Genomic DNA, 12,359 nt, shown 5'->3' with positions numbered 1-12,359 from the left:
TTTTCCCCTCCCCCCTGCCCTGCTGAAGTCTTCAGATTGCTTCTGGGGGGTGGGGGAAGGCAAAAATACCCCCGTTTTTGCAAAAAACGGCCCACTTTTTGCTTTTTTTTCCACAAAAATGGGATGCGGGGGGTGGGGGGTGACACTTCGGAAGGCCAAAAATGGCTGTATTTGGTGTATAAGACGCACCAACATTTCCACATTCTTTTTTGGGGGGGAGGGAAAGGTGCGTCTTATACTCCTAAAAATCCGGTATTTAAAATTTTATTTTACCAAGCTGAAGTCACATGGAGCCTACTGCAAAACAACCGACAATGTAAGCTTTGCTCCCTGGTCTATCTCTGAGCCAAAGGACTGTTTTGTTATTCAAGCATTAAATGAAGTGCTGCTTTTATCATGGCTTTCCATGCTTCTCAGGCCATGGATACCTGGGCTGCTCATTGTCCTAGTCCTGTGATGGTGAACCTACGGCAAGCGTGTCCAAAGTGGCACACCAAGCCATGTCGCTCGCCCGGCACGCGCGGTCTTGCCTGTTTGTCTTCCGGGTTTCTGGCGTGCATGCAGACACGACGAATGATCGTCCTTTGGGCATGCGGCAGTGTCGAAAACTGGTGTGCGCCTGCCTGCCGGCCAGCTGATTCTCAGCTATTCATGCATGCTAGAACCCGGAGCTTTTCCGGAGTGTGATCCCTTCGTGAAAACCGGCCTGCGCATGAGCGCTAGCCAGGTGATCGTCAGCAGCACATGTGCGCTAGAATCTGGAAGTTCGGCTTTTTGCAGTGCGTGGCCCCGACGAGTGTGCAGGCGCCATTTCTGGGCGACCTTTTAGGTTCGCCTAGTCCTATGAGAAACACAGGAGCGAATCTCCTGCATGGCAGTACTCTATGGTTTAGGATATTAGTAAGGTGTGCTTTCAAACGTAGTTCCTTCCTCATTTGTGGTTAGGACACATGCTTTTGATTTGGAGGGAAGAGGATGACAAAGTATTCTCTTCTCTCCCTTAGGAAGAAGGCAGTCTACAAATCAAAACTTGGTAACCCCCTAAGGCCTTGATGGCCTAATAGAGAACCTTATGTTAAGATGTAGTTCCTTGATGATAATGGGACCGCCTCTGAAGGCCATCTCTTCAGGGGGGGGGAGGAGAGAGAGGGAGGGAAGCAGACAGGCAGGGAAAAGAGAGAGAGAGAGAGAGAAAGAGAGAGAGAGAGAGAGAGAGGGAGGGAGGGAGAATGAGAATCTAGAGTTAGCAATGATGTAATATAACACCAGGTGGACTCTGTCCTAAAAGCAGCACAATAAATTGATTATTAATGATTGCTAAAGGGGCTATTTCCACAAATTAGATCCCTCCCCTCTTAATTTCTACACTGACCCAGTATTCCTTAAGAATTCATTCTTAACTCTCGAGTGACAATGTCGACACACCATGCATTTCAAAATAGGGATTCTGGTTGCGAAGCTGATATTTTGGAAAGCCTCTGCTTGATTTATGAGAAGGCATTTTTCACTTGAATTTGAATCTGAGCTGGAGAAGGCTTCTTTCTACACTTGGCCATGCTGGCTGCTTTGGAGGCAAATACAAAAAGCCAGACAGTGAAGGGACAACAGAGCTGGATCGACGTGGGCCACCTGTTCCAGTCCATTCTCAGCCATACAGGTGGATGGACTATTAAACGCATCACAAGGAGCTCCTGAAGGAGAAGAGATACAGAAAGGACAAGAAAACGAACAAATAATCTGGAAACGTATCTGACTTGAATTGTACGGACTGTCTTCAGATGCTCCTGTTCTGGCTACGGACAGTCCTCGACTGTCAGCGACCGTTCAAAGTTACAACAGCACTGAAAAAAAGTGACTTAGGACCATTTTTGCAGACTTATGACGGTCGTAGTCACATGATTTACCTTCAAATGCTTGACAACTGACTCCCATTAATGATGGTTGCAGTACTGGGATCAACTTTTGCGACCTTCTGACACGCAAAGTGAAGGGGGAAAGCCAGGTTCGCTTAACGACTGTGTTACTTAACAAACGTGGCAAGAAAAGTCGTAAACTGAGGCGAAACTCACTTAACAAATTTCTCACTTAGCAACATAAACTTTGGGTTCAACCAGCGGCCAGTGGAGCTGACAGCAGATTCGGACAGTGAAGAGGTTGGGGAGGAACCTGGGCCAGTCCTGGAGTCTGGGGAAGGCTCTGATGAGGGCTCTGTGTGGGAGACAGAGAAGGGGCCAGGGCCATAAGCCAGTTATCAGCTGCCTTCAGAGTCAGACATCAATGAGGCAGAAGAACAGCTGGAGCCTGTTGGCGGTATGTGCCTGCGCAGTTGACAAACAAAGGGAACAGCTGATGCACAGGGGTCAACTTGGGAGTAAGGCCGCAGGTGGACAATGAATGGCCCTTCCCAGAGGAAATAAAAAAGGAGCGAAAGGGGAGTGGAGTTTGCAGGAGACAATTAGTTCGCTTAATTGGTTTGTGACTCTCCGAGACTCCTTGCCAAGTTTTGCAGATATCAGCCTGGCAGCTCTCCAAGCCAGATAGGGTCCGTGACTGTAAATCCTCCCTGGAAAGACTTTGCTGGATGTGAATGAGCAGAATTCACAGCAAATTAATAAAAGAGGTTTTTGTCAGGACCAGGAGTTTGCTTCATGCTCTCGGGAAGCCTCGGTCAGAACCCTTCCTTCCTTCCTTCCTTCCTTCCTTCCTTCCCCCTCTCCCTCCCTCCCTTCCAAGTCGCTATCTGTTAAAGGGCTGATGAATAAGAGCCATCTTTTTAGATGTTCTAAAGGAAGAGGGCAGACAGATTCCCTGGAGGGGTGTGCATCCAAAATACCGAGACGTCAGTCATGACTGGGTGACTGAAGTTCTGTCGCCTCTTTTATCTGCATCCCATTAGCATTTACCTGCATATAAAAAAAGGGTGTAAAGGCTTTGACTCTGTGGTTGAACAGGCCATCTTGAATTTTCAGAGCCCTCCTTCTCCCTCCCGCAGAGGCTCCTGGCAGAGAGAGAAGGACGGTATGCCAGCTTCTCACAATGGCTGCATCTTTAGAAACCTGCAGGAGATGGGCTCTCAAATAGCCCGGCATGAAATCATTTAGAACTTTAAAGGTTAAACAAACACTTGAAGTGCAGAAAACAGCTGGGAACCATTGCAGGATTTCCAACGGAAGCAGTGTATAATCCGTCTATTTTGCCTTGGCCGAATTTCTACATTTGATAGCAATTACACTGTCCAACAGTCAGACTATTGCAAGATGCTCCGCACCAGGGGTGTCCAACTCAAGGCCCGTGGGGCAGGATCTGGCCTGGGGGGGGGGGTGTTTAGATCTGGCCCGTAGTGCCGCCGTGGAAGCAGCGAAGGGCCAGCCTGTGGTGCTTCTTCCAGCAAAAACAGAGCTGGGTGTATGCGTGTGCATGCAGCAGAGAGTTGCAGGAGGCTGTCACAGCTGAAAACGGAGCTCGGGAGCCTGTTTTCGCTGGCAGAGTGCTCGGGCTACCACAGGCGCCCCTAACACAAGTGATGTTGAGTTGGCCATGCCCATCCTGGCCTCCGGAGGCGGGGGAAGCCGTTTTCACCCTCCCAGAGGCTCAAGGAAAGCAACATCACCACCCCCGCCATGGTGCAGGAGGTTGAGTTGGCCACGCCCACCATGGTCACGCCTATCTAGCAACCAGAGAACCGGTTGCTAACGTTTTTGAATGCCACCCCTGAGGTGGAGCTGTACTAGTTGGTGGAGGGCCATTTGTTTAACCCTTCACAAGAGAAATTAAGAACTTTTTGAGACATATTATCATCTATGGTGGAGGCGCGAGATGGCGAAAAAAATATTGGACCAAAATGAAAAAGTGGCCCGAAGAAATAACAGGGAATTATATAGATTGGAAACTGGATTTTTTTTTTTCCCTATTGGGCATCACTACAAAAAAGTACAGTAGAGAAATATAATACCTAATCCTTCACATCGTAACTGCAGCTAGAATAACGTACGCCCAAAAGTGGGAAAACAATGAAGTACCAAAGGAAGATGAGGCGATAAGAAAAATCTGAAGTGTGCGCAGAGATGGACAAGCTGACGAAAGAAATTCAAGGAAAGGAGAAATTGGAATATTATTTAACATGGAACAAATGGTGTAACTGGTTAGAGGGCAGAAACAAGAAGTAGGGAAACACAATATAGTGATGTAGTAGAAGTGTTAGGATATAGTGATAAGATAAAATGTAGTGAAGATAAGTGAACATATAGTAGCTAAACAATAGTAAGTATATAAGGTACAATATATGTAAAGTGATATTCTGTCTTCCCACTTTCTGTTCTTGTGTTGCTTCTCCTTGAGCCAAGTTCCATATCCCTGGATTTTAGCCTAAGGTCTCCGAACGGACACGTGCAGCAAATCCAAGGCATAAATTAAAACCCCCGCGAATCAATAATTCATACAGACGTCCATGCACCTACGCACACCTACACAGGCAGTCATTAAATCGGCCAGGAAGGCAGGCAGGAAGGAAGGAACTTTTAATCCACAAATTGGTGCCCTTTCATTGCTTCACCAAATAGGAGGAATGAGATGAACGGCCCTAATAAATCATTTTTGGGGGAATATTAGCCTAGCAAAGGTAGCTTGGATGTCAACCATATCTGCATATCAGCATTAGTAATAAAACCATCAAATGGTCCTTCGGGGATTTCCCCCCAAGGCTTGCAGTCACAGCTCCTGAATGCAAAAAGACTGCCTCACCCCACCCCATCCAGGGGAAGGTTGAGTTAGAAGGATTACATTTCAGGATCGTTTGAGCAAAAGGGTCGATTTATTAAAATATTACTTCCTACGGCTCCCGCCACGCTGGGATGGCGTCCAAGGCTTTTCGCTGTTTCAGCAATGAATGTTTCAGGCAGGCTTGATTGGTGTAACAGATGACTACTACACAGTCATCTGAATTGTATTCTACTATGTAAATTTATTATCTGACCAGACATACTTATATGGAGGCTAAAACATATGAAGAATGGTTGCAGGAAATGGGTATGTTTAGCTTAAGAGAAAGAAGGACTAGGGGAGACATGATAGCAGTCTTCCAATATCTCAGGGGTTGCCACAAAGAAGAGGGAGTCAAGCTATTCTCCAAGGCACCTGAGGGTAGAACAAGAAGCAATGGGTGGAAACTAATCAAGGAGAGAAGCAACTTAGGAGAAATTTCCTTGACAGTTAGAACAATTAAGTGGAACAACTTGCCTCCAGAAGTTGTGAATGCCCCAACACTGGAAATCTTTAAGATGTTGGATAGTCATTTGTCTGAAACGGTATAGGGCAGTGATGGCGAACCGGTGGCACGCGGAGCCATTTGTCAGGGCACGCGAGGCGCCGCCCTGTCAGCTGGCCAGCGCGCATGCGCGCACTGGCCAGCTGAGTTCACTGTTTTTAAAAGCCATTTTTTCACCCTCCCCAGGCTCCAGAGGCTTTATAGGAGCCTGGGGAGGGCGAAAAGAGCCTCCCCCCCCCCAGAGGCCGTCTGGAGGCTTCAGGGACCGTCCAGAGGCTTCCCTGAAGCCTTCGGAACACTTAAAACGACCCTCCGAGCAAACCAGAAATGACTTCCGGTTTGCTCGTAGGGTCGATTTAAGCCCTCCGGCGGCTTCAGGAACCTTCCCTGAAGCCTCCGAAGGACTGAAAACATTTGTAGAGCCATTTTCACTCCTCTGGAGCCTTCAGGGAAGCCTCCTGAAGGTCCCTGAAGCCTCCGGAGGGCTTAAACTGACCCTAGGAGCAAATCGGAAGTCCTTTCCCAAACTTCTGGTTTGCCCATAGGACCATTATTTTGTGCTCCGGAGGCTTCAGGGAAGCTCCTGAAGCCTCCGGAGGGCCTCTGGGGCGGTGGAGGCTGTTTTATAAAGCCTCTGGAGCCTGGGGAGGGCGAAAAATGGCTTTTAAAAAGGCTGAACTCAGCTGGCCAGCGCGCACATGTGCCCTGACAAAGTGCTATAGGTTTGCCACCCCAGGTATAGACTGACCAATATATTTATTATAGATACTTCTTGACTTGCAACAGTTCATTCAAAGTTACAACAACACTGAAAAAAGTAAATGACAACTGTTTTTCACACTTATGACCCATTGCAGTGTCCCCATGGCTGCATGATCAAAATTCAGATGCTTGGCCACTGGTTTCACATTTATGACGGTTGCCATGTCCTGCGGGGGGGTCGTGTGATCTGCTTTTGTGACCTTCTGACAAGCAAAGTCAATGGGGAAGCCACGTTCACTTCATAACCTGGTTACTAACTTAACAATTGCAGTGATTCGCTTAACAACTGTGGCAAGAAAGGTCGTAAACCTTTGGACAAAATTCACTCAACAACTGTTTTTCTTAGTAACAGAAATGTTGAGCTCAATTGCGATTGTAAGTTGAGGACTACCCGTTCCACACTTATTACAGGAGGAGGAGAAGGAGGAGTAAGTGAATAATAATAATGAGAAGAAGGAAGAGGAGGAGGAAGTGAAGGGTGATGAGGAGGAGGAAGAAGGAGGAGGAGGAAGAAGACAAAGGAGAAGAAGAAGGAGAAAATAAAGGAGGAGGAAGTAGAAGAAAAAGAAGGAGAAGAAGGAGGAAATGAAGGAGGAGGAGGAAGAAAAAGAAGGAGAAGGAGGAAATAAAGGGGGAGGAGGAAGAAGAAGAAGAAGGAGGAGGAGGAAGTAAAGAAGGAGGAGGAAGAAGAAGAAGGAGGAGAAGAAGGAGGAAATAAAGGAGGAGGAAGAAGAATCAGCAGAACAAGAAGAAGAAGGAAAAGAAAGACGACGACGAGGAGGAAGTAGTAGTAGTAATGGTGGTGGTGCTACTACTTGTAGAGAGATCAAAAGTAAGTGCATTTGAAGAAATTCATATTTTGTCCTTTTTATTATTATTATCAGTCCGTGCTCTGCTCTACAAGTGAGAAATTCACTGTATTGCAATAACTTGATCGTAAAAGTTAGAATAAATGAGCAGAGACCAGGAATGGCAATGACCCACGTAATAAGGGGTTACTAAAAATTACTCTTTGGGTTTATTACTCCAAAAGCTTTTCTCTAGAAATGAAAGAAAGGAAGAAGAATGTCTGGAACGAAAGCGGGCTGAGAATTTAGGAGCCTGCTCCGTATTTTGCAATAGGTGCTGTTACCATTTTAGCTTTGCTTATGGTTGAACGTGGCTACTGTTTGCGCCTGTGGCTTCAGCAAATAGGCGTAAATTGAACTAAACCATAAGCTGGAGGAACTTGACCCTTTATGTGTTAGTAAATTAGCACTTCCCCCAGGTAGGACTGTACCATGTGGCTTGAAGTGTGTTTGAATTAGCTCCTGCCAGAACAGATTCAAGAAAAGCTCTTAATTGGGGAAAGTTTTTAAGTGGCCAGGAAACGCCAATACTTCTGTTCCAGGAATGTACGTATTTTATAGGCGTATATTTGCATAAAATGTTTAATCAGCGTTGGCTATAGTCGGTCCATGAGATATTAGCAATACCGCTTAAGACTTATATACTGTTTTACGGCCTTCTCTAAGCGGTTTTATAGAGTCAGCCTATTGCCCCCAACAATCTGGGTCCTCATTTTACCCACCTCGGAAGGAAGGAAGGCTGAGTCAACCTTGAGCCTGGTGAGATTCGAACTGCCAAATTGCAGGCAGCCGGCAGCCAGCAGAAGTAGCCTGCAGTACTGCAGTCTAACCACTGCGCCACTCATACAGCTGACGGGATTAACAATAAACCACTCAACTTCAGCACAGTCTGACTCTGAATTAACCCAAACCAGGAATTTTAATTATGGGTTTTATCACAATTTGTTATACAAACCATACTAGTACAATTGACCCATCACACTAAGCCACAATTGATGGTTTCGAACATCATACCCGGGCATAAACCAACCAACCATGTTAACGTTGGTGGCATTTGTGGATTAGGACATATGATGCTATTGGGTTGCATACAGTGGTGAAATTCATTTTTTTTATTACTGTTTCTGTGGGCGTGGCTTGGTGGGCGTGGTATGGCTTGGTGGGCATGGCAAGGGAAGGATACTGCAAAATCTCCATTCCCATCCCACTCCAGGGGAAGGATATTGCAAAATGTCCAGTCCCACCGCTCTCTGGGGCCAGCCAGAGGTGGCATTTGCCGGTTCTCTGAACTATTCAAAATTTCTGCTACCGGTTCTCCAGAACCTGTCAGAACTTGCTGTATTTCACCCCTGGTTGCATATGCAAATTGTTATCTATATTGCATGATCTGTAACTTGCTTTTTTTAAAAAAACAATCTGTGTAAATTTCTGCCTTCCAAAACCCTCAAAGGAGCTTAGCATCAGAGCAAACGAAATTCCGTAGTCCACGACTGAGCCCAAAATTTCCTTTGCTAATAATAAGCAAGACAGTTGGTCAATGTGTTTTGCCCCATTTTATGACCTTCCTTGCCATAGTTCTTAAGTGAATCACTGTAGTTGTTAAATTAATAACATGGCTGTTATAAGTGAATCGGGCTTCCCCATTGACATTGCATAACAAGGTGATCCCATGAACCCCGGGATACTACGACCGTCGTAAATGTGAACCGGTTGCTAAACATCTGACTTTTGATCGCGTCATTGCACCATGGGGATGCTATCATGGTCATCAGTGTGAAAAACGGCCGTAAATCACTTTTTTCAGTGCTGTGTAATTTTGAATGGTCACTAAATGAATGGTTGTAAGTCGAGGACCGGCCTGTATACCAAATTGTATACTGTCCCTTTAGCACAGAATAGGAAACTGGGGAGTCCTATTAGCCTACCTCAACTGGTCTACACCAGGCCTGTCAAACTGGCAGCCCATGGGCGCATGCGTCACCTGCAGGCCATGCCCACCACGGCTCCGCAAAGGCAAACAAAGTCACAATACGTCATGAGAAGCAATTGAGTTTGACACCTGTGGTCTACACCATTCACATTGTACATACCTGATCTTGATGAAATCACAAAGATCGAGGCCTTAAACTCAAGATTTTCTGCATAAAAGGCCCGTTCTCCCCCATAGTTTTAAAACACCTACTGCAACAGCTGTTACAAAGCTACTTCAGTTTACCTCATACAGAACACTCTACTCCTCCCCTCCCCCTTTTAGACAGATTAACAGAGTTGGAAGGGACCCTGTAGGTCATCTAGTCCAACCCCCCTGCCCAAGCAGGAGGCCCTACACCAGGGATGGCGAACCTGTTAGGCACCGAGGGACCAAATCAGAACGCAGGTGCGTGTGTGCGTGCCGGAGTGCTGGAAACCCAAAGACCAACTGGCCGGTGCGCGCATACCTGTTTTTTTGGCTGTTTTTCAGGCCGTTTTTCGCACCGTTTTCAGGCCATTTTTGCATCGTTTTTCAGGCCAAAACCTGCCTGAAAATGGGCCGGAAAACAGTCTAAAACCAACCCGGAAAACAGCCTGTGTTTTGGGCCGTTTTCAGGCCATTTCCCAGCGGCCGCGAAGACCAGCTGGCTTCCCCGCATGTGTGAGCCATAAACCAGAAGAGCACCTGGCCATGGCGCGCATGCCCACAGAGTGGGTCACCTCTGGCAAATGTGCCACAGGTTCACCATCATGGCCCTACTCCATGGTCTTCATTTCCATTACATTTCCATCACAGTAGCTAAAACTGTGATTTCTTTCTTTTATCACTCTCAAAACTGGAAAGGGTGGATTTTTTTCTTGCTGAAACAAGAACATTTCCAATTGAGCCTGAAGAGAGAAAAACATATAATCCAGAAAAAAAGAAAGAAAAAAAAACCAACCTGGGGGACAAGATAAAACCGATTTTAATTACCTTCAGAATTATACAGGGATTTGCTCTGGTGTACATGATAATTCCGTTGCTTTGCAGAGTCCTCAGACGGAGGCCCAATTTGAATTCTTCGTTCTTGCTATTTTCAGAAACCCGATATTTGATGTAACTATTCCCAGCGAAGCTCAGGGAAGTGTGTCCTGAAATAACCATTTAGAAAAAAGATGAGAAAGTTTTATTTTGCGCCTTCTAAAACCAAACACTGGAGATTATTCAATCTTTTACACCAAAGTGGGGGAAAAGAAAGTTAATTAAGGAAGATGCTCGGTTAACAAGGCAGATAAGGAAGAATCTTACAAAAAACATAACGCAACTCCGACAGTTTAAAAACCTGCCCCTGGAGTATGCACAACCCATGCTAGGGGTATCATTGAGAGCCGCATCAGGGTTCTGTTTGAACTCGGGGAGCCCGGGAGGGGGGCGTGGCCAGATTGACATTCATGTCGTGGGAGGCTGTGGTGGCCAGAGCGCTCTGCCAATGAAAACAGGCTCCCGAGCTCCGTTTCCGGCTGCGACGGCCTCCTGCAACTTTCTGCCAGTGAAAATAGAGCCCGGGAGGGCGGCCCTCTGGACCTCCGTTTTTGCCGGGAGAGGCACCACGAGCCGGTCTTTTGCTGCCTCCAGTGTGGCCCCGCAGGTCAGATCTAAGGCCTTGAGTTTGACACCCCTGTCCTATGCTGATAAAAGATTGATGCACTAACAAAGCAGCATCTATTCTTTCTTAATAAGAATGACTGCTGCGCATAAAACAATACTAATCTGTTGCTAGTGAATGAACAAGACTGCAAGTCAAATATTGTGGGGTAGGATGGAGGGTTTTTGGGTTATTTTTATTGCAACGACAAAAGCAATGTTCGACCGCGAGCTCCACCCTTTTTGGTGTGCTGGTGACATCAACATGGATAGGGCTTCAATGGCAACACGTGAAATGGGACAACTCGCTGCGGCCAACTCATTGCAGCCAACTTGCCATGGCCAATTCGTTGTGAGACAACTCGCTGTGCGACAATTCAACAGATACAAAAGTTAAATTAATTTTGGTGGAACGGTGGCCAATAATAATAATAAAATAAAGGCAGTCAATGCAAAAATACAAGAGTTACAATAATTTTGAAGAAAACGTGGTTACCAATAATAAAAGTACCTCAATAAAGCAATTAGTTCATATTGAATAGTCCTGTGGTGAGTTGTTCTGCAGTGCGTTGGCCACAGCAAGTTGTCCTAGATCGGCAACACAGTGTGACCCTGCTTCACCCCCACTCCTGAAGGATAACACTGGGGCAGTCTAGTAAACCAGACATAGATTGTTGCCCACAAGCTATGTCCTTCCAAAACTTCCCTAACACAACTGGGTTTTGCTATTCCAAACAACAAAGATATTTAGGGGAGTCTTGTGTACGAAATTGAGAATCCTTACCCAAAAACTATGAAGTGATTTTAGAGTTATTTTTGTTGACTTTGCTGTAAATTATCTAGGACAGGGGTTGGTAAACTTAAACACTCAAAGAGCCATTTGGACCCGTTTCCCACAGAAAAGAAAACACCACTAGCCACAAAGGTCCTAACCGGAAGCCCCCTGTTCCATTCTGGAGCTGACCGGAAGTTCAGTTCCCCCACCATATAGTCTCCTCCTAGCGTGGCGTACTTTTTCCTCATAACCGAAAACCCTATCAATTGTGGAGACAACTGGAAAATCCTCCCCTTGCCATAGAGTCTTCTCCTGGCGCACTGTGCTTTTCTCCCCCACCACCACCACTGGAAGCTCCTCTCAAAATTGTGGCCCGACCGCTGATGGTGCCGCAGCAGAGGGAGGAAACAGCCACATGCGGCTCCAGAGCCACAGTTTGCTGTCCCCTGGTCTAGGATTACTGAACAGAATAGATGGTCATATAAGATTGGGATCTGCAAACTTAGCAACCTTAAGACTTGTGGATGTCAACTCACAGACTTTTCCAGCCAGCATGGCTGAATGAGGAATTCTGGGAGTTGAAGTGCACAAATCTTAAAGTTGCCAAGTTTGGACACCTCATTTTAGAAAAAAATAATGGGTCACTATGGTGGGATGTAGTCTGGATTCCCAATAGGGAGGTGCTGCATTCCAGAGGGCAAAGAGACAATGAAGTTTAAATAGTATGGTTGGGGAAAAATAGAATTAAAACTGCTCCTCTCTAGCAATTTTCAAGAGTATATCTTTAATTTAGCAAGTAGTTGCTTTAGTTTGGCAAGACTGGTGTAAGGCCCCAAGAACCAAGAAAGACACCTTGAGTTATTTCTGAGCAGTTTCCTGGTCAGAAATCTTCCCAAACGAAAAACAAAAACAGAAAACTACTTGCATCATTAAGATATTCTCTCAGAGTTGTTGAGGAGCTGTCTTAACTCTCTTTCTCCCAACCAAACTATATAAACTTCACTGTCTCTTGGTTCTCTGGAATGAAGCCCCTACTTCCTGGGAATCCAGACTACATTCCACCACAGTCCTTCTGACATACTGAACTCAAGAGGGTTTAGAACAGAGGTGTCAAAC

At 46.1% G+C, this 12,359-nt stretch overlaps 1 protein-coding gene across 6 annotated transcripts in view; it reads right to left on the bottom strand.

The window, feature by feature from the left end:
* Positions 1 to 12,359, bottom strand: part of FAT3 (FAT atypical cadherin 3) — a 569,348-nt gene that overhangs the window by 35,072 nt on the left and 521,917 nt on the right. For all 6 annotated transcript variants that reach the window (XR_014175185.1, XM_081950682.1, XM_081950676.1 and 3 more), the window contains one exon: positions 9,818 to 9,975. Coding sequence is in view for 5 of the 6 variants with exons in the window: in XM_081950682.1 (XP_081806808.1) it covers positions 9,818 to 9,975 (158 nt within the window). In the remaining variant the exon portion in view is untranslated. The remainder of the gene's footprint in view (positions 1 to 9,817; positions 9,976 to 12,359) is intronic.

Source organism: Natrix helvetica, assembly GCF_964273705.1.
Source record: "Natrix helvetica genome assembly, chromosome: 4".
NCBI lineage: Eukaryota > Metazoa > Chordata > Lepidosauria > Squamata > Natricidae > Natrix > Natrix helvetica.
Note: the sequence above shows the minus strand (reverse complement) of the source record. Positions and strands in the feature narration are given on the sequence as shown.